The sequence below is a fragment of the Phyllostomus hastatus genome, unplaced genomic scaffold, assembly GCF_019186645.2.
Source record: "Phyllostomus hastatus isolate PE091 unplaced genomic scaffold, TTU_PhHast_1.1 phas_scaffold_317, whole genome shotgun sequence".
Lineage (NCBI taxonomy): Eukaryota > Metazoa > Chordata > Mammalia > Chiroptera > Phyllostomidae > Phyllostomus > Phyllostomus hastatus.
Genome location: NW_025334023.1, coordinates 2033931 through 2060421, shown reverse-complemented (window position 1 = coordinate 2060421; position 26491 = coordinate 2033931). Strand labels below are relative to the sequence as shown.

Below are 26491 nucleotides of genomic sequence, written 5' to 3'. Positions count from 1 at the left end.
ATTTCAGCTCCTTTGAGTAAAAACTAAGGAGTATGATTACTGGATCTTATGGGAAGGGCATGTTTAGTTTTATAAGAAATCCCAAACCGTCCTCCAAAGGAGCTGTACCATTTTGCATTCCCACAAGCAGTGTATGATAGTTCATGTTGCTCCACATCTTCATTGGCATTTGGTGGTGTCAGTGTTCCACATTTTGGCTGTTCTAAAAGGTGAGTAATGGCATCTTGTTTTAATTTACATTTCCCTTGTGACATATGATGTGGATTGATGATAAGATGATAAAGTGATAAGATCATCTTATCATCTCTTTCTTTGCATCTGTTTATCTTCTTTGGTGAAGTGGTCTGTTAAGATCTTTGGCTCATTTCTTAATTAGGTTGTCTGTTTTCTTATTGCTGAGTTTTATGAGTTTTAGATATATTGTGGTTACCAGATAACCAAAAGGTATTAGATAATAAAGGTATTGGATGTGTATTTGCAAATATTTTTTCCCAGTCTGTGGCTTGTCCTCTCATCTCTTGATATTGTCTTTCAAAGAGCAGAAGTTTTTAACTTTAATGAAGTCTAGCTTATCGATTTTTCCTTTCATGGTATATGTAAAGAATCATCACCATACTCAAGGTCATCTAGGTTTTCTCCTCAGTTATCTTGTAGGAGTTCTATAGTTTTGCATTTTACAGGTAGGTCTTTGATCCATTTTGAGTTAATTTTTGTGAAAGGTGTAAGGTCTGTGTCTTAATACCCTTTTTTTTTTTTTTTGCTTGTGGATGTCCAGTTGTTCTAGCACCATTGGCTGAAGAGTTGGGTTTTTTTTTTGCTCCATTTCCTGCTCTTTCATCAAAGATCAATTAACTATATTTATGTGCCTGTATTCCTGGACTCTCTCTTCTGTTCCACTGATGTATTTATTCTTTCACCAGTACCTCACTGTCTTAATTAACATAGCTTTATATAAAATCTTGAAGTCGAGTAGTGTCAGCCCTCCAACTTTGTTCTTCAATATCATGTTGGCTGTTTCAGGTCTTTTGCCTCTCCATCCATATAAACTTCAGCATCAGTTTGTCATCATCCACAGAATAAATTGCTGGAATTTTAATTGAGGTTGCATTGAATCTATAGATCAAGTTGGGGAGAACTGACATCTTGACATTATTGATAATGGCTCCTTTTGCCCTCCCCCTGGTAGAGCAGGTGGCGTTTTTTTTTCTTCTGATGTTATTATGGGAACCTAGATGAGCTCCTGAAAGTAATTCTCACAATATTGAGGGGTTCACCCTATGATTGTGCCCCCCTGGAGTGTTTAACTCAGAATTGTTCATGTACAGCCTCCAGCAATTTGTCAAATTCTTGTCTCCCTCACCTAGCACTGGTTTCCAAGGAGGTTTCTGCCCTGGAGTCTGCACGGGTTAAGCTGTGACTCCCTGTGTTCACCTGCCCTGTCTCTAGTCCTGGGACAGTGGTTTGCCCTGTGTCTTCCCCTCTTACACCTCCGAGAAGAGTTGATGGTTTTTCAGTCCCTTCAGCTTTTTACTTGTTGTTAGGATGGTGTGGTGACTTAACAGACTCCGTACATGGGGAACCAGAAACTGGAAGCCCCATCTGGGGATCGGTGATTGTCTGTTTATCATCATGTGACTTGGTGAATTGTTTTTCTCTTTTCTATACTTGGGTTAGCTTCCAGCTTTATCCTTTGCCCTTTCTATGCCATGAAATATCTCTGAGAGTCTCTGTAATGTGAGTTTCTCTCTTTCTTTTTCTCTATTCTTTTCTTTTCCTGTCTTCCTCTCTCTTGCCATCCACTTAACCACATTCACTTTCTGCATTTATGCCAGTATGTTCACCTTCGCCTTCTGACCGCACACCTGGAGTCCCCCAATGGCAGTGCTGTCAGCATTCCCACAGACAGCTGTTTCTTCTGTAGCTGCATTTACAGCTGGTTAGAATTTCACTCCAGCATTATCGCTTTTTGTTTCTTTGCTGCATTCTCATCTCTGTTGGCTAATTCCCTCTTTTGGTTCTTCATTTTTGAAAAGTGTCATGTGGGTTTATCACTGTAAGACGAAGAAGCAATATAGCTACTTCTTCACTGCCTGTGTGAACTGAATAACATGCACAGTGATTAATCACTCACAGACTTTGAGAGAAGTGAAGTGATTGGTCACTGAACGTGATGTACAGCTGTCATTTGAAGTGATTTGTAGACCAAAGAGCTAGCAGTTAAGTCTGTACTTATACAGTTACTCATATTTAAGATATGAATAACTAAAATTTAAATGGTATTGTTGGGGGAATGATAATTTAAACTGTAAGTAACTGAAATTTATTCATATGGGACCATGCACAGTGAGGACTGCCTGTATGTCTTCATTTCTTTCTCTAGCCTTATCTCACTTCACTGTCAGGTGCCTCCAGCACCATGGTGAATGCAACATTCTTGTCCTGTTCCTGGTCTCAGAGGAAGATCTTTTCATCTAATCATTCTGTGATGATTGCTGTAGACTTTTTTTTTAAATCTATTAGCTTATGGTATTCCCTTCTATTCTTTGTTCTCTAAGAATTTTGATCATGAATGGATGCTGAACTTTATCAGTTGTTTTATCTATTGAGACAGTTACATGATTTTTAGCTTTTGTTGCAAATAATGTTCGTTTTTTTTCTAGTGGTAAAGCCAAGTTTGCATTCTTGGGATAAAACACTCAGTCTTGATGTTCTATCATTTTTACACATTGTTGGAGTCCATTTGTTCATGAATGAAATTGGACTGTAATTTTCCTTCTAATATTTTTTCTTCTTGAATTTTGAAATCAAGGCTTTATAAAATGATTTGAGGTTATTCCCCTCTTTCTCTTTCTTAAAGAATTTCTGTAAGTTGTAATTGTTTCTTTTCTTCGTTGTTCAGAAGTTCTTACTGGTGAAGCCATATGTAGCCTAGAGTTTTCTGTGTGAAGATTTAAAATTATTTATTTTCTTTAATGGAAGTATGACTGATGAATCTATTTTTTTTCTCATGTAAATTTTGGTAAAGTAATATTTTTTCCCTAGAATTTGTTTGTTGGTCAAATTTATTGGCAAATTGCTCATAATAATTTGGTATTTTTCTTTAATCATGTGCAGCTCTCTGTGCCCTTTCTATGCTATGAAATATCTCTGAGAGTTTCTGTAATGTGAGTTTCTCTCTTTCTTTTTCTCTATTCTTTTCTTTTCCTCTCTTCCTTTTTTTTTAAGATTTTATTTATTTATTTTGAGAGAGAGAGAGAGAGAGAGAGAGAGAAACAGAAACATCAATATGCAGTTGCTGGGTGTCATGGCCTGCAACCCAGGCATGTGCCTTGACTGGGAATCGAACCTGTGACGACACTTTGGTTCGCAGCCCGCACTCAATCCACTGAGCTACGCCAGCCAGGTCCTCTCTTCCTTTTTTTACGAATAAAAATAATTACTTTTTTATTCCTAATGTTGATTTTTTTTTATGCCTCAGGTTTCTTGAGTAGCCTCACCAGAAGGTTGCCTGTGTTAATAGTTTCTTTAGGAAATTAACTTCTGGTTTTGTTTATATTCTCCCATATATGTTTTCTACTGATTCATTTATGATTTTATCTTTTATTTCCTTTTTGTTTTCTTTGGAATTAGTCAGTTATTCATATTTTTAACTTCTTGGAGAAGGGATGAATGCTTGATTTGTTGATCTTCAGACTTTCCTCTTTTTGAATATAAATATTTAAGGTTGTGTTTCCCTCTAAATTGAGAGCATTCCATACGTCTTATTATGCAATGTTTACTTGTTTAGTTGGAGAACTTTTCTGACCTCCATTGTGATTTCTCCTTGAACCACTGAGTTAATGTCTTTATTTTTTTAATTTAATTTTTGGTTACAGTTTACATGCAATATTATATTAGCTTCAGGTGTACACACAGTGATGAGACATTTGTATACCTTATGAAGTGACCACACCGGTAGGTCTAGTGCCCGTCCGACACCATACATCATCTTCATTCTGAGGCTCAATCTGTAATATCTGTAAATGGAAAAGAGGGCATGGCAAATCAGGTCCTCATTCTTAAAGCTCCTGCTTGGAAGAAGTATATATAATACAGCAATTCTACTCTCCTCTCATCAGCCAAAGTAAGTCACGTGGCCAGCCTGGTATCCTGGGGGCGGGAAAGTATACTACTTCCTCAGAGAGGGGCAGGGGGATGAACCCCCCATCTACTGTGTTTTTTTACCAACGGCCTTACTGAGATGTAATTCACATACCATAAAACTCACCATTTTAAAGTGTACAATTCAATGGTGTTTCGTATATTCAGAGTTGTGCAATCATCACCAAAATCAATTTTTAAAAGCATTTTTGTCATTCCCCAGAGGAAACACTGCGCTCATTAGCGGTCACTCCCTGTTTCCCCACCAGTGCCCCCAGCGCTGGGCAGTCACCAGTTTACTTCCTATGCCTGTGGATTTGCCTGTTCAGATGCCTCCTATAAGTGGAATCGTACAACGTGTGGTCTTTCGTGACCGGCTCTTTTACCTGGCACACTGTTTTCAGGGTTCCTCCATGCTGTGGCATGCGCTTCATTCCTTTTTATTGCTTAATAACATCCCATTGCCTGGATATGGCTGTGGACATGCCACATTTTATTTACCCATTCATCATGGGTTGCTTTTACTTCTGGGCTGTCATGAAAAGTGCTGCTATAGACGTCATGTACAGGTTTTTAAGTGACCACATATTTTCATTTCTGTTGAGCATACAATTGGGAGTAGAAATGCTTAGGCCATTCGGTAACTTTGTTTAATGTTTTCAGAAACTGCTAAACTGTTTTCCAAAGTGGCTGCACCATTTTATATTTTCACCAGCTCTGGGCGAGGGTTCTAGTTTCTTCATAGTCTCACTAACACTTGGTATTATCTATCTCCCCTCCCCCTCCCCCTCCCCTCCCCTCCCCTCCCCTCCCCTCCCCTCCCCTCAGCCATCCTGGTGGGGTGGTAGGGAATGTTTTAAACAGTAAAGTATAGTGTACCACATTCAACTTGGGTATACCCACTCTATACCTGCATCTGAACGTACAGAAAACACTTTTAAAGAATCAGGTATCTGTCTCACTTGAGCGTAGAGACTGGGACTTACCTGTTTGAATTTAGGGCCGAGGAATGAATAAGTGAATGAATGAACATATTAATGTAAGGATTTGATAAATGCTATAAGAAACATAAAACACTTTGTGAGACTTTATCACAAGGAATAATAATTTCAGAACTGGAGCTAAGTCATTTTTGGGAGAGTTTTGAATATGAATTTGTGTCATGAACAGTGCAGTTTATGTTAGCTTAATCTCACATCTGTAATGCTATTGAAGTGAAAGAAATTATCTACTTATGGTTGGTTTAACCATAACAGTACATGTATTCTTAATTAGACATTTAAAAATTGGTAATGTCTTATTTTTAAAATATGTATTTGACTTCTATGAAGAATATTGTAATCTCTGTTTTTAAGCTTTTGAGAAAAGTCCCCCCTTAAATAGCACAACATGGTTTCTGGAAACTGTTGAGTGCTGTAAAGGTAGATGAAGCAGTAGCATCTTAGCCTCTTGATAAATAAGCAGGTAATGTCCCTTCATCTTACAGAGGATGGATTTAGGGGGTGAATATGTAAAGAGAGGTAAGAAAAAGGAAAAAATACTGTTTTTGAATCCTGTAGAATCAAAAATCCAACAGCAATAATATTTGAAGTAACTTTAATTCCAGACAGAATTGAAAATCTGGTGTTAGAGCAGGTAACTTAAAAACTGCTAGTTAGAAACTAAGGAATCTGATGACTTTTTAAAATCAAAAACAAAATCCCCAAAACTATGCTGAGATAGCATTAATTAGTAAATGCTAGGTGACAGCATTCCCTCGTCAGTGCTGCACTTCAGACCTGGTGGGTTTCCACCTTCAGCCGGTATCTTTGTGCCCCTGGATGAGAATGAAAAATGTTTTGCATCTACAGAGTAAGAATGGTTCTGACCCCAGCTTTCCCAGAGAATATTTACTTCACACTTACGAGATGCAGTGGTCAAAGTTAATGCATTACTGTGCATATCTTGTTGGCAAGGGAAGGCATGAGCAGCAGAGGACACTTGGTATTGTTAAGGAGGCAGAGCTGCCTTGCAAGGAGAGCTCGGGGGGAAGAGTGCGTAGTAAGCTGTGCACGGCGTTTGAGAAGTGCACCTCAGACACGAGTGCATACACACACACAGACTGACACGCCTCCCACCCCAGCCCAGGGCGTATCCTTCTCTCAACTCAGTGATATGTGTGAGGGTTCCTCCAGGTCTTTTAATGATGTGTGTTGGTGTGTGTGTTTGTTTGTGTATCTCACACATATTATAGTTATGCCCTTAATGAAAACACTCTGCTTCCAAGAAAAAAAAAACCTGCTTGCTTTTCCACATGACTGTGGAACAATTATAGCTTCTAGGAGCCCTTCTCCTGTTCCTGGGAAAATAGCTGGGTTGGCTGGTATTTGCATAATCGTCTTTAGGGCTATTGTGGGTGGGTTTGGGCTGCGGACACAGGGCCGCAGACTGGCCACCTGTCCAGAACAAATGGACTCGGCCTTTGTGCAGCATTATTATCTGTTTCTCCACAGTGTTGTTTCTGAGTCACGAATGATTTGATTAAATATTATAAAACTGGTATTTAGGAAATGTTTGTGTTGAACTTAAATCTTGCATCTTGGGGAGAGAGAAATTTCCTGCATATTCCACTGGCACAACAACGTATTTCCACACCCCTCTGGCATAGTCTTGTATCTGCTTTTGTGAAATTGTCCTCATGAATATTAATTAGGAATGTGAGAATTTAAAAAGAAACTTCAAAATGATTTGTAGTCATCCTTCTATAAATTATAAATTAACTGTCTGTTTTCTAGGAGTCCATTTCACTTATGTGGAATAATTAATGAAATATTTAAAGTCAGCAAAGGAAGAAGAAATGTCTGTGGTCTTGAAATAAATACTAACCAGTCCTACTTCATTCGTTATCCTTGATAATGAATCTCTTTACTCATTTAGGAAGTTTGTGTCCTAATAATATGTGCATTGCTATGTTAAGTAATTTTGTCAATCATTTACATTCAGCCTATAATAGTAAATTTCTCAGTTTTTCAAAAATTTACATGTTGATGTTTCTTGTACATAATGACCAACTGAATTGAATTTTCATGTGAGAATTAACTGATTCTACAGTGAGAACCAACTGTAATTGATAGGCCTTATACTCATATTATGTAAGAAAAATTGCGATATCAAATAAGTGGTCGATGAATTAGTAAACATTTCTTTAAATCACTTGCCAGTTATTTGGGGGCAGCGTTTACATGGTCACGGCCATGACCACTTCTCTTAGTTCTGTTCTCATTGGCCACATGTGAATGAGTGAGGGACCAAGGGAGTGCTGCTAGGAGACAGTTGGAGTACCTGTAGTGTACACATCAGGTACTTTGTGTATGTCATTTCCTTTGATTATTGTAACTATCGTTTGAGATAGATGGTGTTATACTTACTAAATCCACTTTAACTTGAGCAGTTGTAGGTGTGTAGTAACTTGGAGCAGAAAGCACAGAGCTCCCACCTGTCCTTAGGCCCCATGCATGCGTGGCCTCCCCCACTGCCGGCGGCTGCACCAGAGGGTCGTTAGGTTTGTCACGGCCATGGAAGCTGCATCGACACACCATTGCCACTCGAGGTCCGCATTAGGGTCGCCTCCTGGTGCTGCACATTTTGTGGTTTTGGGCAAATGATAATGATATGTGTCTAGTATTATCGTATCCCGCAGAATAGTTTCTCTGTGTTAAAAATTTTCTGTGCCCCCACCCTTTGTTTCTTGATCCTTACCTAACCCCTGGAAACCACTGATCTTTTTCTGTCTCCATATTTTTGCCTTCTACAGAATGTCATACAGTTGGAATCACACAGTATGTACCTTTCAGATGAGCTTTTTTCACACAGTAAAAGGCATTTAAAGTTCCTCTGTGTCTTTTCATGACTTGATAGCTCACTTCTTTTTAGTGCTGAATAATATTCCATTGTCTGGATATGTGACAATACCTGTTCACATACTGAATTATTATCCTTATTTTACAGATGATGAGACAGAGGTGAGGTCAAGTGACCTACTACTCACATGTAAAGTCCACATCAGGGCTGAGACTGAAGCCCATGATGCAGTCCGTGGTCCCAGGAGTGGGCGGCCCGCGCTGCGGGGGTGCGCGAGGGCAGTGTGTCTGCGCGGAGGGCTGTCTGACGGCGCCCTGTCTGCTTGCCTTTGTGTTGCGCCACACAGCAGTTTCCATCCGATTAACGTGATTTACAGATGACGTTCTCTAATGAAAAGTAAACTGTTTTGAAATAACTAAGGCTCAGGCACTTGAAATTGTTATTTGCTTCTTGATTTGATACCTTCCTGTTTCTGCTTTAAAGAAGGAACTGCTTTTACAGCTGTCTTGAGGTCAAGTGGGCAGTTCAGCCATGCCGGGCAATCTAACACTTTTCTTATTGTTGAAAAACAACAGCAACTGGCTTGTTCCCTGCCAACTAAAACCTTCCTGTCAGAGAGGTATACATTTCATACAAATAATTTTCAATTAACCTAGGTCTTGAAACATAACTTTAACAAAATATTGAAACAAATTACAAATTTTACAATGTTTAGTGACTTTTTAATGTTCTTAATAAGCCAAAATTACATAGATTTTGCTCTAAAAGTTGATAAACCATAATTTATATTTTTCAACTGATGTTTCAATATTATAAAATAAACTCCCCCAATTCAGTTTTTATCAACAAATAACAATAATCTTTATTAGAAGATGACTGTAACACACAGTGGAAAAATGTTGCTTTTCTTACTAATAGCTTCCAGTAATTTGGAGAGAAAATTTCACAAAATGTGGGGGAAAGGAAAAACATTCATAAAAGTATAGCCATCATTTCTCGGTTAAACAATCTAGATCTGCAAAGTGGAAACTGAAGTAAAAGCTGTTAAAATAGTAGAGGTAGGCCGAGACAGTCCTTTTAATTAGTAGGGTTTTCTCTTAAAACTTGCATTTAAATGAAAGCTTGCTTATAAACTTCTGTGGGAATAAACAGAGGGACTCTGTAGGAGAAAACAAGACTGGAGGGGTGGAAATCATCCACGTAAACTTGAAAAGGATGGAATAGCTGACGTTTAACGTCTAACATGGGGCGGAGTTGGCCTTGTGCCTCCTGAAGGGAATGTGCCTCTTCGCCCACAGACTTCCGAGTTACACACTCATACTGGCACCAGCGTCACATAAACTGGACACTAGACGCTTCCTCTCTGTGTAAGTCCAACAAGATTTATGCACATACTTGTTCTCATGAAATTGTCATAATATTCAGGGGAGGAGTAAGCAGAGTTCAGGCCAATGCTTTTATGTCTCTTATGTGTATGAAAGCCAAGACTGTGTGTTTCCTGTAAGTGTAGTGAGTTAACTTAAGATGATACACCACAGTTCCAAGGAAATATCTTGTTAAATGTGTTGCAATGATTCTGTTATCAGTACTGTGGTAGTAATGGTGCTTTTATTCTGAAATGTGTAAAAGAATGATATTGGAGAGTCTTTCTTAAAGAGAACAACTTCGTATAAAACTGCTTTGAGAGTAGGTATCTCCTGGGCACTAACAAAAACAATTCGCTGTATGAATAAGCATTAGCTTCAAAGAACAAGCTAGATGTGTATGAGTTAAAATTTACTCAGCCACCCCATCTCCATATCCACCTGCTATTTTTTACATCATCAGTTTTTCACCCAAGTTATGCCAAGCCCTTTTTCCCTTCTCAGTCGGTCAAATTCCTGTTTGTTCTCTCAGTTCTAGTTCTGATATACTCAAGTTCACATAGATTTTCCTGACATATCACTTTAGGAGAGATAGTGGCTTTTCCTCTTTTCTTATACTTCTGCTACACCTAGTATTATTTATATTATAGTCCAACAACTTTTTCTGTAATTGAATAACCTCCCCCTCCCTGTGGGATATACTATCATCCATCCATTTGTATAAATGGTCAAAATTCAAAGGGTCATTTTTGTTGTCTCCTTCCTTCTTACCTTTTCCATAGCTAGATAGACCATTACCAATCAGGTCCATTTTCTCTGTGACATATACTTGTACGTGGTCTGGTTCTACCTTAGGGCCTCCACCACAGTTGAAGATGTTATTATTTCTATCTGAATACTGCTCTTCTTTGGATGAATCTCTTCTACAAGAGACCTGAAGAATCTGTTGTAGATAGCATATAGTTGGATAATGTTTTTTATATCTATTCTGCCCATCTGTCTTTTGAATGGATAGTTTAATCTATTTAGTTTACATTTAAAGTAATTATTGATAAGGAGGTATTTCTGTCATGTTGAATTAGTGTCTTTTTTGTGTTGAGTTTTTTTGCAATTCAATGTTTTAATTTTCTTCTTATTTCTTTTTGTGTGCGTTGTATAGCTTTTTTCTTTGTGGTTACATTTAACATTCTAAAGTTGTGACACTCTACTTTGAATTTATACCAGCTTAACTTCAGAAGCATACGAAAACTCTACTTTATAGTTTCCCCACCCTAGTTATTTATTGATGTCAAAAATTACATCTTTGTACTTTGTATGTGCAAAAGCAAACAAAAATTCATTCTTAGTGCATTAGTCAATGAACCAAATATGGATTTACATACTAAAGTTAACAGTAATGCTAGCTTTTAGACTAACACTTTTTAAAAAGTGTTACTCTCTTAAATCACATAGAAAACAAGAAGTGGAGATACAGACCACTTTTACAACAATACTAGCTTTTGTAATTGCCCCCATATTTGCCTTTATTCCTTGATACAACTTCAGGTTATGTCTAATGTCCTTTCCCCTCACCCTGCATTTCTCACAAAACAGGCCTAGTGGTTACAAACTCCCTCAGATTTTGTTTATCTGAAAATGCCTTAATTTTCCCCTCTCTTGTGAAGGACACTTTTGCTAGATATAGTATTCTTAATTGACCATTTCTTTCCTGTAGCACTTTTAATATTTGGATCCACTGTCTTCTGCCCTCCCAAATTTCTGTTGCGAAATCTGGTGATAATCTTACTGGTGAGCTCTTGTATGTGGCAGTTTGCTTCCCTGTTGCTGCCTTCAAGATTTTCTCTTGGTCTTTAGCTTTTGACAGTTTGATTACAATGTGTCTCAGTGTGGGTTTCTGAGTTCATCCTACTTGGAATTCATTGAGCTTCTTGGCTGTTTATATTCTAGACAAGAAGACGTTTGTCAAATTTGATCACTATTTCTTCCTATAATCCTCTGTCACTTTCTTTCTCTCCTCCTTCTAGTGCTCCTGCGGTGCGTCTCTCGGTCCATTTGATGCTGTTCCCAGGGTTCCTTAGACTCTGTTTACTTTTCTTCAGTGGAGAATGGGGCGCAACAATGGCTGCCCACCTCTCTGCCTCCACCTCCTTGATCAGAAGCAGTGATTGGTGGTCAGAGCGCAGATCACTGATATTTGGAGGACAAGCCCCTTGCTGCTCACCCTGAGTGCAGTCTGCTTCAGGAACAAGTGCTGCCTGCCACTGGGCTGGGAGCAGGGGGTTGATTACTGTTGAGCTAAGTAAAGAAATAGGCCAAAAGGGACTTCAGAGGTCCAGAACAATTATGAGACAGATTCTGCCTTGGAGTCGGTTGTCTGAGTTAGGAGATAGATTCCTGGAGCTCCCTGTCTCGCCGTCTTCCCAGGATCTTCTCATACAGTGGTCTTCTGATTGGGGCTATAACTCAGGAGCAGGCAGGTAGAAGAGATACACAGGGCAATGAAAAAATATTTCAGAACTTTCCTTAAGCATGGAGGTGACATTCTCTATTGCTATTAAAGTAACTTAGTAGTAGTAAAGACAATAATTGTGTAATTTACATCAGCTTGAGAAGTGTCCAACTTATGTTAATTTTTAAATGTCATTTGCATAATGTTGAGAATTTCATGACAGAAAGTTATAGTATAGAGGTAATATTTCCTATAATTTGGTACAGCTGTCTGTATGTTGGGGGGAAGAAATGGGTGCAGAATAACCTGTGCAAGAGCCACGGAGCACACTCCTGCTCAGCCTGCTGGTGTAAATAGTCAAAAGGTTAAGCCATCAGTCCATTTGCCAGTGTCTGCTGAACAGTGGCTTTCTTTGTGTTGCTCCACTTGCTAGAGCAATATTGAGAGATAAAACAAAGCAGGTCTTACAGAAGACACTGATGGCTTTTTAAGAGTTGGAATGGGATGTTATTGGTTGTTCTAAAGAGTGTATTGATGGTACCTTTTTATGGAAACCACTGTGCCAGAGTAAACTGCATTTGGAAAATCAAGTCAACATTATACGTGAGTGATGCTCAGGTAAACATAAATATATCCATAAGTCTAGTGTGCCAGTTTTAGAGAGCATTGTTGTGGGCTAGGGGAGTGATTTTAAAAACAAAAATGCTTTTTGAAATAGCCATACGTTTATTTTCCTTAGCCACTTAATTCGGGTAGGTTTTATATCTACATAAATAAGTCTTTCATTTATAAGATGTAGCTTTAAGCATAAGATAAAAGGGAAACCAATTAAGTATAGAATGCTTTTGGAGGCATGAAATGCTATTTAGGACTTTTCCTGTAATGGCCACAGAGCATTTCTTGAGCGTCTGTGCAGATGAGACCTTGAACAGCTGCACGGAGCACGCAGAAGCCGAGACTCCTGCCTCTGTGAACTAACTTGAATAAAGTCTTTCATCTAAAGGTCTCACTGTTTGTCTATTTCATGAATCCCTCATCTCATCTCTGAAGGGCTCATTCAGTTTAATACAGTTCAACTTTGTGGTGCAGAGCTCTAGAAATTGCTGTTGTGACTTATAATGCACAAAAAAGATAAAGTAATTTAAGAATTTTTTAAAGATTTAGATAAAATCCACACTAAAACGGTGGGTGTTTTTTTTTTTTTTGCAAAGATTTAGAATAACTTGGCTCTGAATTGAAATATAACTAGTTATGTGATCTTAAGTAAATTCTGCATCCTCTTAGTGTCTGATTTTTCTGTGGTTATAGCAAAGCCTAAAAGAGTTTAGAGGAGTAAACGCTTTGAAATGCCTGTTAAGCTCGTTTGTTTTATATAATTCAGTCCTGCTTGTGATCTGAGGCTCATATCATAGCTCATGTTCTGTAAGAAGTGTTCTTCAACCACTTTAGCAGCGATTAAACTGAAAAGTCACATATCATTTAGATGTAATGTTTTTTGTGTAATAAGGAGGATCCATTTCTTTTTTTAAATTTTTATTTATTTATTTATTTTTAGAGAAGGGAAGGAAGGGAGAAAGAGAGGGAGAGAAACATCTAGGATTTGCCTCTGGTGCGCCCCCATCTGAGGACCTGGCTGCAACCCAGGTGTGGGCCCGGACAGAGCCGGACTGGCGACATCCATTGTGCCTCACCCGCCAGAACTCATTTAGATGTAACTTAAGTAAATATCAGATGATCTTTACCTCATCTCTGTGCTTCTATCACATTTTGTCATTTATTCAACAGTAACCTGTGTGTTGCCTCCCACTTTATGCTGCATACTCTTATTCCTGTCCACATACCATGAGTTCTTTGAATTCAGGGAATGAGACTCATTTGAACCTTTGCAAAAAATTAATATGTAGTGCTAACCTTGGAATAAACTTCTGTTATTTTTTTTCATTGCTTTACAGTATACACACATGCTCTCTTTCAATAGTGAAGAATGTCAAGTTTGACTATAATTTTCCAAGGAAATTACTCTTTTTAAGATTTTATTTATTTATTTTTAGAGAGAGGGGAAGGGAGGGAGAAGGAGAGGGACAGAAACATCAGTGTGTGGTTGCCTCTCAAGCGCCCCCAAAGGGGACCTGGCCGTAACCCAGGCATGTGCCCTGACTGAGAATTGAACCAGCGACCCTTTGGTTCTCAGGCCAGTGCTCAATCCAGTGAGCCATGACAGCCAGGGCCAAGGAAATTATTTCTTATATTAAAACTACCTGGTCATGATCTTAGAAATCTGGACTCATTCCCCCGGCATCCCCTGCCTTTGAGCGTATGAAAATTAAGATCTGAGGAAATTCTGACTCAAACATTTCTAACTGAGAATGGTAAAAACACAAAGGAGAATGGGTATTATACATTAGAAATAAAATAATGTAGGTAACATTTATTCATGCAATAAGTGAATGTTATTGGCATCAACTAAATGTTAGGCTCTTTGCTGCTATAGCCTGGAGACATAGTGATTAAAACAAAAAAAGACAAGATTTCTACCTGATGGAGTTTATAGTTAGTAAACAGACAAAATAATATTTAGCCCTGGCTGGTGTGGCTCAGTGGATTGAGCACTGGCCTACAAACCAAGGGTCGCTGGTTCAATTCCCAGTCAGGGCACATGCCTGGGTTGTGGGCCAGGTCCCCAGTAGGGGGTGTACTAGAGGCAACCACCCAGTGATGTTTCTCTCCCTCTTTCTCCCTGCCTTCCCCTCTCTCTAAGAATAAATAAATAAAATCTTTAAAAGTAATAATATTTAAACCAGACAGTAACAGTGTAATAAGGATTATGAACAATCCTTAGGGTGGTATGAGAGAGCGTAACTGGCTAGAAGGCGGGGTACTTTGTATACAGTGATTAGAAAAGGCCTCGTAGAGAAAGACACAAAGTAATACCCAAAGGATAAGGAAGTGTCTACATTGTGGTCTCTAAGTTTGGTTTGTCTCTGAAAGGACTCCAAATTCCTTGGAAAACTAGCTTAACTAAAGATCGAATAGGAACTGCAAAAGAAAGCAAGAAACTATCAAAACCTGTTGTGGTCACAGGATATGGGAGCCAACTTGGAGGGACGCCCACTGACCACAGGTGTTAACAATTAACACATGAAAAGAATAGTGAAGGTAATAGGTTGAAACATACCTTTTATTCAAAATGTATGAGTGCATAATGCAACTCTAAAAAGTCACTTTGCACCCCAGGGCCAAAATGGGGCAATGAAATATTTATCTTGCCTTTTCTCTGAGATAACCAAATTGTTCAAAAAGAGATCATTCTTTAAAAAGAATTTTAGCTAATGAATGAAGAAAGAATGATAAACTCTTGTACTTCAATGAAGTGAAATACCTAGGTAATGAAATTTCTCACATTTTCATATAAACTTTTGAATATTTTGTGTTAGAAAATTTTAAAATAAGTTTAAAGGAAGAGCAGTGAGAACTCAGCAGGAAGGAATGGGGGTGGTGGAAAAATGTTTCCCACAAGTAGGAACAGTGTAAACAAAGTGTAGACGTGAAAAAATACTGTATATATTCAGGGAAGACTTGGTGATTGGGTTCCCCAAAGTACAAGGTACATAAGTGGCAGTATTTTGGATATGCAGTTATATGTGTGTTCTTAGAATTCACAGTTCCTAGAAACAGTGAAAACTATTGCCAAGTTCAGATGGAACCTGAGATTCAAAGGAGGTTCTCTACAGTTCCTGCTACTCTTTGGCTCATTGAAGTGGTAAACAGAAGCATTTGACAATGGATTTCATGAAGCCAAATTGATCTGGCAGCAAACCTTAGTAGAAAGATATCATGTAGAGAACGCAGCATTAAATTTACCTGGGCAATCTCTGCTTAAAGTATGCGATCTATTAATGTGATTGCTCTTTATCTCAGTATTTTATTTGTTCTTTTAAAGTTGTGTATATAGAGATGAGCATCTCAAAGTCATTTGTTGTAATACATTACATTGGGCCCCAATACAGTATTAGAGGACCACATATGTTCCCATCTAAAGGCAATATGGCCCTGGCTGGTGTAGCTCAGTGGATTGAGTGCTGGCCTGCGAACCAAAGGGTTGCTGGTTCGATTCCCAGTCAGAGCACATGCCTGGGCTGTGGTGCAGGTCTCCAGTGAGGGGCGTGCTGGAGGCAACCACATATTAATGTTTCTTTCCCTCTCTTTCTCCTTCCTTCCCTCTTTCTCTAAAAATAAATAAGATCTTTTTTAAAAATTAAAAAAATAAAAGCAGTATGTTCTGTATTTAGAATGAGTAGTTTAACCTCACTTGCCAACAAAATAGTCTTTTCTGTTCAAATCCTGATACCCCCCCATTCCTATTATAGATAAATATTCTGTTTTGTCCAGTTCCATGCTGTATGGATAACAGTAAATTGGTGGGCATATTTCATTGTAAAACTATTCTTTTCATTTGAAGTGACTTGTGCCATGGTATTATTATTTAAAAAGCCCAAAGCCCTTAAAATCTGTCTTGAAAAGTTTTGGCATACTTTTCCAAAGTATTGGCAACACCAAGGTTTATTCACTGATTTTTTTTTTACGAGCCAGTGTGTCTGTCTGTCTGATCCAAATGTTATTACCATTTCTGGTCTGTGAAAACTCGGCCGCTGGAATTCAGAAACGCAGCACACGTCGCAGAGGAACAGTGGGTGTCAGGCTGTGTCACCAGAGCTTGCGGAGGTGACAGCGCTGTTCCCTGGGCTGTACCAGAGGCTGTGTGTCTTTATGGCTGGTCAGATAGTTTGGTGAAGAAATAATGCATATCAGTTTTCAATTTTCTCATCCTTATACTCGCCCTTTTTGCTAGAAATGAAGACAAGAGAAGACTGACAATAATGAAATAAGATAACAATGTTCCACCCTTCAACATTGATTCTTTAATCCAGAACTAAATTTATATTTGGAAAGATGGGATTTGCTGAACACTGTATTTTAGGAAAAGAGTCTCCTTTACAACACAGTACTTATTTTATAAAAAATATATATTTTTTTAAACAGGGTATTCAGAAGCTGGCTAGTCAATATCTGAAGAGAGATTGGCCTGGAATAAAAGCTGAGGATCGGAACGATTACAGGTAACACGATGAAGTCGATCTTGCCTGCTTCCTCTAAAAAATGGCTTCGCTGAGAGCCAGGTCCCGTGTAGACAGTGCAGACTCCAGTTTTTGTAATTACTTCTTTTTTCTGCTATGTTTTTAGACAATTTTGAAATTATAAAAAAATGTTAACATTTCACAACATATGTAGGTAATCTATATAAAAACAGATCATTTTATGTGTTAGGCCAAGATTATGCTAGATTAATTAATACCCACATACAGAATTTAAAGAGTCGATGACAATGAAAGAAATGATTTCCTCAGCAACCTACAGAGGAAACACGTTGCAGCATTAATGAAGCAAGATGGAAATAGTGAAACCGTGATCGCTGATTCTTTATTCCAAAATAACTAAATCTGGAAAGATGAGATTTTGTGAGCCTAGGCTAGCAGAGTTTCTAAATTTGTTTGTTTGTTTGTTTATAAACAGGGTATCCAGATTGACTGACTGATTTAAAAATCAGGTATTCAGAAATTGGCTAGTCACTATTCCCTATACACACTGTAAAGAAAGTCAATGACAACAGAATATAAATTCTGTCCTCAGTAACCTATGGATATCTTTAAAGTATTTGCAATCTTGTCTAAAGGTAATATCTTTCTGAGTTTAATTTGGATGCACTTACTGGCTTTTGTGCTGAAGACCATCCTTAGTGTTGAGGGAGCCAAAAGTCAAAGATGTATTTTGGGGTTTGCCCTCTCGTTGGCATTAAGACTAATGCCCATGAGACAGCAGCAGAGAACCCAGGGTGATTAAACACTCATGCTGAAGTGTGTGGTTGCAGTCTGTGCATGAAATCATCAGATCACGATCTGATCTCAGGTAATTCCTTAATGAGGCTAGAAAACTGGAAGTACAGGAGAAACCCTAATGGTTCTTCACAGTTGCAGGAATGACTGCAACTTGGAAGGTCATTTGGTACTATAAATAGTAGTATCCGTAGTTGCCATATAGAATAATAAAGGAAAACAGGAATATGAGAGTAGAGATTTTTCTTGTGGGTTTGCCAGTATCTGCAAAATGACTCCAGGAGGTGCATACTCATATAAGTTATATAAATGACACTCTTTTTATATACTGAGAAATTAAGTCTCAGGTTATATGCCTCATTCAAGATCACACAGCTATTTGAACACGCACTCATTCATTCCTTCATTCTTTATCCATGAGGCGGGTGGAAATATCTACTGCATGCTAGCTGTGGAAGTAGACTTCAAGTTTAGAGACTGGAGGGCACGGTGCCTGTCCGGAAGGAGCTGCAGGAGACGGCCCCCGCAAACCGTGGCAGCGTGCAGTGGTAGTGCGAGTGCATTGGCAGCGCAGAGGAAAACTAAGGTTCTAGAGCTGAGTCTTCGAGGATGTGTAGGAGTTTGCTGGGGCTGTGCAAAAGTGAGTCTAAGCAGCAGTAACTCCTTAAAGGTATGGAGGCATGAAAAAATATAAATGTTAGGTAACAATAGGCAGTTCTGTGGCTGCTGTGAAGTGTGAGGGGGACCCAAAAAACCCTGGAATTTATTTATAAAACATTGTGTATTTACTCTTACATATTTAAACTTCAGTCACCTTTAAAGTACTCTCCATTTGATGCAATACACCTACCGAGACTTCTTTCTACTCCTCAAAACAGTTCTTGAACTTGTCGATTTTGGTGCCTTTTAGTGCTTCCGCCGGTTTTTGTTTCACCTCTTCCACATTGGCAAAACGTTTCCCTTTGAGGACTTTTTTCATCCAGGGAAACAAAAAAAAAAGTTGTTCCCAGTGAGATTGGGTGAATAGGGAGGATGGTGCACAGGGTTTTGGTCAAAAACTCCTGGGCACTCAGTGTGGTGTTAGCGTGTGCTCATAAATCGCCCATCATGAAATGGGCAAGCATGTTGAAAGAATCTTCAAAAAAAATTCGCTGAAGCTGAACGCAGCCTCTCACAACAGGGCCAGCAGGTAAACTGATACAGATGGGTCCCTAGAACACTCACTTAGCAGGAGAAGCTTGTACTGCAAGGGGCCCCAGCTCCAGAAGACAATTCCAGGGGTTTTGGGGTCTGTGGATTGGAAGTTGAGAGGAGTTGTGTCATTATGAAGGATTTTGCACATCACAGCATTTCTTTTTCTACTCAGAGGATAATAGAACCATTGAAGAATTTCCATGACATGTTCTCATCTTAGTGAGAGTATGAAGGTGGATTAGAGGGATGGATATAAGGAAGACTTTGGAAAGAACAGAATTGCAGAAGTTCATCCCTCATCATATCTCATTTGAACTGTGAAAATTGTAGAAGAAACTGGGTTGTGGGGGAGGTTTCAGAGATGCTTTAGAGTACTGGCAACTGATTGGGCAGTTTTGTTTTTGTGTTTGTCAAATTTGCTCTGAGACAAACTATACATGATTTTCTGCAACAGCCAAACTACAAAGTAGCCTTCTCAGTGTCTAAAATAGCTCTTGGAACATAGAAAGCACTTGATCAGTATTTGTGGACTGAAGAGTGAAGTCGAGGGAGGGAGGAAGAGGAAGAACTGTAGAGTGACTCCTAGGGTTTTTAACTTAGGCAGCTGAGAGGGTGGTGGTACCATTGTGAAAAAAGACCATATAGAAAGGTCGGGATTGAGGGTGGGAATGGCAATTGCCAGGGTTTTTTTGTTTGTTTGTTTGTTTATTAGGAGTTTGTTTTCATTCTAGTCGTTTTACATTTTCCTCTTACCTTTTTTTGTATTTACATTTGTGCTGGTAGTTTTAAGTTCCTCATCCAAGAAATACACATTTGGGGCACGTGCAACAGCACGAAGTGCCATCCCCGCTTCCTTCCCAAGCGGCTTCCCCTCGCATTTCTGCTCCCTGAGAATGACTGCTGCTGAAAGCGTACAGCCTTTTCATCCGTATTCCCCTGTGTGGCGCATGAGCATACACAGCTTTGCCGTTATTAAAGGACTGGAATCATTATATGCATATGTTTCCGTCACTCCCCCCTGTTCTCACACTCACTTGAAGGAGTCTAGACCTCCTTTCATGTCAGTATATGCAGGTCCCACATGCTTTTTAGTGGCTGCGTCTGTGGCGTAGTATGAGCAAGTTGTAGTTTTGTTACCTGTTTCTCTGTCGGTGGCTATTCAGCTTATCGCGTTCACAAGTAGTGCTGCAGTGGATAACATGTGTGTGCACATAGTTATGTCTTTGTGGACTGCACAAGTGTATTTATAGGGTAAATTTGTAGTGGGGGAAGTGCTGGGTCAGACCATTTATATACTCAAAATGTTGATATTATAAATTGTCCTTCATCAACTCTGTATTAATATACAGGTTGAGGCAAAAGTAGGTTTACAGTTGTAAGTACACAGAATACGGAGTTTATTTTCTATTATTTGTTCATTATTGTATTATTTTCCCTATAAACAACCATAAAACTACTTTGCCCCACCCTGTATTTTTACATTTCTTGTAATTAGATTTGAAATTGCTCATTCCTTTTAATTGTTTTGCCAGCAGGGCATGTGATCAGTCTTTTAAAACTTTTGCCAGTCTGAACAAGAACAGAATCATGGATCAGAGTGTTTTGATGGTTGCCAAGTGGGAGGGGGGTTTGGGGAGATGGGTGAAGAGGTGAGGGGATTAAGAAGTACAAAGAGGCAGTTACAGAATAGCCATGGGCATGCAAAGTACAGTATAGGAAATGGAGCAGCCAGAGAGTTTATAAGCATGACCCATGGACATGGTGTGGGGATTATTCAAGGGATGGGGGGTGCTGAGTGGAGGGGGGCAAAGGAGGAAAAACCAGGACAACTATAATAGCATAATCAATAAAATATAATTAAAAAAATAAAATCAATAAACATAAACCAATAATAAAAATAAGATTTTTGCCAGTCTGACAATACATGCATCATTTAATGCCATGAAACCACCTTTATTTGCCTGGAAACTGAACTTCTATAACGCTGCCTTTTCTTGGACCTTTTTAAAAAATCATTTTTGTCTTTGTCTGTTCAGGCTGCTATAACAAACTTCCACAGACTGGGGAGCTTGTAAATATGGAAATTTATTTCTCACAATTCTGTGGACGGGAAGTCCGAGCCCAGGGTGCCAGCGGGTGGGGTTCCAGTGAAGTCCCTTTTCTGAGCTGCAGCTCCTCAGCTCCTGGTTGTGTCCTCACATGGGGGAAGGGGTTAGGGGGCCTGTGGGCCCTCTTCATAAGGGCACTAATCTGCTTTATGAGCTAAGTGCCTCCCAAAAGCCTTACCTCCTGGTACCATCACCCTTGGGGGTTAGGATTTCTGTATATGAGTTTTGGGAGACACAAACATTCAAACCACAGCACACTCTCTCTGTGTAAATGCTTCTCGAAGTCCTCTCCGTTCTCTAGGGACTGTTTCAAGGACTCTTATTTAGATCCCTATCTTCAATATTGCCTGTAAAATAGTAATCGTTATATGTTTTATTGACTCATTATCTTGGAAACCAAAACATCAGCTGCCTCCAACTTTCACTTCTTTCTAGATCACACTGTTTTTTTTTAATAATGTTGTGTTGCTGCTTCTCTGCTCGTACTCTCTCCCTTTCACACTTTCACTTGCTACAGTACCACCAGCTGTCTGTATGTCTTTGTGAAGTAGGCTGACCATTATTCCCCTGCTTGAAAATATATTGTTTCTCCTTACCAAGAGGATGAAATTTTTAAAAAATTTATGATATTCGAAGCCATGAAGAAACCTGGCTCCAGGCTTCCTTTCTCTCCTCATCTCTGGCCATTTCTCCTTTCCTCCTTGTCCTCGGACACCTCAAGCCGCCCTTGTGCTGCAGTGCCCATCCCACCTCAGCTGCGCTGCAGTCAGTCACCCTGCCTGCCCTTACCTCTGTTACGTGGGCTCAGGATGCTGTCCCTTCCCATCAAGAAAACAATACGTGAACATTTATTTATTAAACACCATGCCTTTCCCTTGTTATCAGTTGCTGTATAAATTAATCTTAGATGATGAACTTATCACATTTCTAGAGTCCTGATGTGCGGCACTGTATTTCAGGGCCTAGGTTTGAGACGGCAGGAGAGGTAGAAACTAGTTATATAGAAGACAGAGAGAGGAAGCGGCTGAGGGAATAGAGCAGGGCTGCTGGCTAGTAGCTCTAAGGCCCTCCTAGAACGCACTGACATCAGCTGAGAGTGAGACCAAACAGCATGATTATGGTTTTCTCAGCAGTGTCCTGCTGCACGAACATCTGTATGATGTAAACAGAATTTGGGATGTAATTAGCGTGGGAACTTGTACACTCTAATGACGAAAAGAGAAGGGAGCAAGGGCCACAGGAGTGTATGTAATGTGAGGGAGCGACTGTGATGGTGGACCGTAACGCCAGGCAGGCCGAGGGGCTGAGAGAGGAGGTCATGGCAGCTCAGAGAGACTGCGAGAAGCGGACCAAATGGATGGTGGGTTCTGGCAAGACTCAGTAATTGTTAGAGTCAAAACCCTAACGGCAGTGAGGGGAAACAGAAGGCGTCGGTCAGAGAGTAGATGATGGAGTTGGCATCAGAGCGGAGGGGTAGTTGCTGGTGGTGGCAAAGCCTCGGCCATGACTGCGCAAGTGCTGTTTCCAGGTGGGCGGCCTCAGGAAATTCCACAGCCTCTCTGAGTCTCACTCTTCTCCTCTGCAAAGTGGAGATGATGCCTGTCTTAAAAAGTTGTCACCAGGATTAAATGATATGATAAATGTAAAACACACAACATAGTGCCTAGCAAGTGATAGGTTCTTAAAAGAATTTCTTTCTTTCATAATCTTGAGCCTCATTTCTTGACCTGAACAGAATAGCAAATGCCATTCTGCTTCAAAATTACTTGTATGAAGCTGAGTGGAATGAAAAATATGTTAAAAATCACTCTGCAACCCATTATTGTTTTTCTCTAATCAGAAGGAAAAACACTACTAGCATTGGAGCTACCACTATTATGTTAACAAGAAGTACTTTTATTTTTGGTATAATTCTGCTACTGTTACTATCTTTTCATTTAAAAGAATCTGTGTGTTACATCGTTTGCATTTGATTGTTAAAATAGCCCTGTGAGTTACATGGTACAGGTATTTTTGTTATTTCTTCATTTGCCAGTTGAGGAAATGAAAGTACAGTGAAATGTGTCATATATGATTATATTTGTTACATTAGAACTTGAACCCAGGTCTCCCGACTGACTGCAACTACTGCTGAGAATATGACTGCCTGCTGTAGATCTGCTAATCTCTAAAGATCTCTTTTTAAACTCTATAATAAAAAGATTTTTTATTGTACAGTCCTCCTTTTACATTATTATAAAATGAATTTTTATATCCATCCATTCATTCATTTTTCATTCATCACGTAATTATTGACCTAGATGTTATGTCATGTCCTAGGGCTTCGGAATACAAGAGTGAGAAAGACATACACCCTTGCCTTCATTACATTTTCACTCCAGTGAGGACAGACTTTGAACAATTACATAACTCCATTCATCACTGAAGGAAAAGTGCCCAAGCCACATGGACAACTGGCAGAGAGGGACTTCACTGAGTCCGAGGGCTGGCTTGGTGGTGACCACCAAAGACTTCCCTGAGTAAGGTGCTTTTAAGATGAGATTTGAAGGATGAACAGCAATCGTGTGGGTCAGCAATTTGCAACCCGTGTGCTGCAAGAATGATTAAAACATGCAGCACCTGACTTATTTGTTTAGGCTGGGGCACTGGCCCCTTTTCCTTCAGACTGTGTAATGAAAAAAATGGCAGCAGCCAACACAACAACAGCTGTCTGGTGTGAATGACTCAAAATTATACCTATGTTTTGTCAAATTGGCAAAAAATATATTTTCACATTTCTATTATGATTTTCAAACATTTTAATATAAATTAATAGATTACAGAGCATAGTACTGAGTTTTCTCTCAGTGAGAAAATGAGTGGTTTGGACTGCTGAGGAGGGCCCGCGTGAGCTTGCATCCGGGGTCCGTTGCTGTGGTGCGGTAATTACGGCCACGGAGGACATGGACCATGCTGTTCTTAAGCCCATCAGTGCTTCTATGCTGATAGTTTTTGCCGGCACACCACATGGAATCTTTTTTCCAAAGGGAAGGTGGTATACCTCTGTTTAAATAAATGGCTATTTTCCATCTCAGCAGATTCACTTGACGTATTACACAAACCAGTTCTTCACACAAACTAATCGTTTCCTTGGCTGAAATGTAGTTTCAAGTTTTTTCAGTTCTGAGTAGGTTGGGGACCCAGCTAGTTTTCCTTTGTCTTGACACCTTCACCCACGGACCCCCAGCTAGCATTTTATGTAGCAGGTGGTCCTGTACATCACTGCGGTAGGAAATCCACATGGCACAATAAAGGAAATTTCAGGAGATGAATGTTGTAATCGATCAGTGCAAGTATCTCATTTTAAAAAACAAAGTATCATCCATTGTTGTGATAAGTTATAAAATATGTTTATAACTAGTGTTGGGGCATACTAGGACTGGCTAAGGCACTTATAGCAAAGTAGAAGAAAGGGTTTGAAAAGGAAGCTGGCTACAAAAAAGCTAAGATAAATAATTCTTTGGCTTTATCAAGAGATTGCTGAACACATTTATCAAGCAAAGGTGATGGGACTTGCTTGGAATGACTCTAAGCCAAAATGTGATGCTGGCTGAGCATTATCACAGCAGAGAAAGAGATAGAGAGCAACGATACCATTCACTGCTTTGGTCAGACAAATAGATTTCTCCAGCACGAAGCAGTTGTTCATAATTCCTGCCCCTCCCAGCCACATCAGTCTGTGTAAGAGAGTAATATGATACAGTTCAAGGAGAATGTGCGTTAGAGGCACCCAGCCTTTATCTGTGTGATTTAATTCTCCTGATCTCTCTTTGCCTCACTTACCTCATAATGACACTTGATATTCATAATGATGACCCCGAGACCGTGAAAGGCCTGGACCGTTTTAGTTACTGATTTTCATAATGTTAGCTTTGTCTAGAATTATAATCCTTGTATCACTTTACACCAGTAACCTGAATAGCTAATTAATCAAAACAGCCCATTGCTAAGCAAAAAAGAAATAGAGTATATGCTGTTTCTGCTTGTGTATGCTAAAAATATTGCTACCTTTAAGCCAGTGTAAATATACTTTTAACTGTAAAGACAGCATTCATTCTGTTTGTCAGTATTAGCCAGTGAGCAAAAGGTTAGCCAACTTTTTCTTTCTCTTCCCTACCTAACACTTTTCTGTCCCTCTTTGAACTTAGGAGCATGTATCCTGTGTGGAAATCTTTTCTCGAGGGAACAATGCAGGTAGCCCAGTCTCGGATCAATATGTGTGAAAACTATAAAAACTTCATTTCTGAGCCTGCAAGGACAGTGAGAAGCTTAAAAGAACAACAACTAAAAAGGGTATTGTTCCTTTTTGTTTTTTTCCTTATTTGCATTTTAATATCTGAGTGTTATATTTGTCATCTGCAAGACTATATTAAATTGCATTCGCTAGTTGGAGCTTTTCCAGTGGGTCACAGGTGATTCCGGCGTCAGCGTGGGTCTTCCGATCACAGCCCCTGCCCTCTACCTGCCGCGTTTTATAGACAGACAGCGGCGAGTGCGGGTTCACTCCGCGGGTGTTCTGGGAGCTCCATCAACACTTAACAAACACTGATCTTCAGCTTCACTCAAGTACACAGATCTTCGTTTCACAACGTTGGTATAGTTTGGTGTATGTTAAAGTAGTGACAATGTTATTCATCTCATTGAGTCTTAAAAAACTCATCATAGCTTCAACTTGAGCCATGTTCCGTAATGATTTAAAGGAAGTTGACACATTTTGACAAAATATAAAATTATTACCCAAACCCATGTACTCTAAAGTTTAATTATATAGGTTATATAAAAGTAAAAGTTTTCAAATAGATCTTTCTTTGATTATGTGGAAATTAAAAATTCACAGAAAAATCATTATTAAATGTGACTGTTATGAAAAGCTTGCTATTAGAAGTAGGTGATTAAATTGTGTCCTTTTTGGAAATAGAATTACAAAAATAGAGATTATCATGACACCTAATAAGTAAGTTTCTCTTATGGAAGTATTAATACTTTAGAAAATATTAAGGTAATTATTTAAGAAAATAACATTTCAGAAGCCATCCAGTATGATTCTAATTGTCATTTGGATGTTCAGAACTTTTGTACAAACAAAAACAAAAGAAACCTAATCTTCCTTGTTTGTCAAAGATGATTTTAGAACCATAAAATTAGTATGTGAAGTGTATATTGTGTGTATAAAATTTTAATCTGTTTAGAGCATTCACATATCGGTTGGTTCTAACATACTTGTGTAAGAATACCTTTGTTTTATCTTTGATCCAGTACCTCTTTCAAAACAAACATGGTGAATAAATTATGTGGCCACTGACTAAACAATGCTTTCAATTTAGAAGAAAATATTTTGTGTGTGTGCATATGTATCCGTTTGTTCATGCTGCGAAAAGATAGAAAATTAATACTAGCTTAATTTCCTAACCAGAAATACTGCATTTCAAATAGCCAGTACATTCACCAAATCTAATCGAATTACTG

The 26491-nt window shown here is 39.1% G+C and overlaps 1 protein-coding gene across 3 annotated transcripts in view; it reads left to right on the top strand.

The window, feature by feature from the left end:
• The window catches only part of FCHSD2 (FCH and double SH3 domains 2), a 227049-nt gene that overhangs the window by 90246 nt on the left and 110312 nt on the right, over positions 1-26491 (top strand). For 2 of the 3 annotated variants that reach the window (XM_045818082.1, XM_045818081.1), the window contains exons 4-5: positions 16834-16910; positions 25174-25318. In XM_045818082.1, the coding sequence (XP_045674038.1) occupies positions 16834-16910; positions 25174-25318 (222 nt within the window). The remainder of the gene's footprint in view (positions 1-16833; positions 16911-25173; positions 25319-26491) is intronic. The other variant, XM_045818083.1, reaches the window with a different exon arrangement.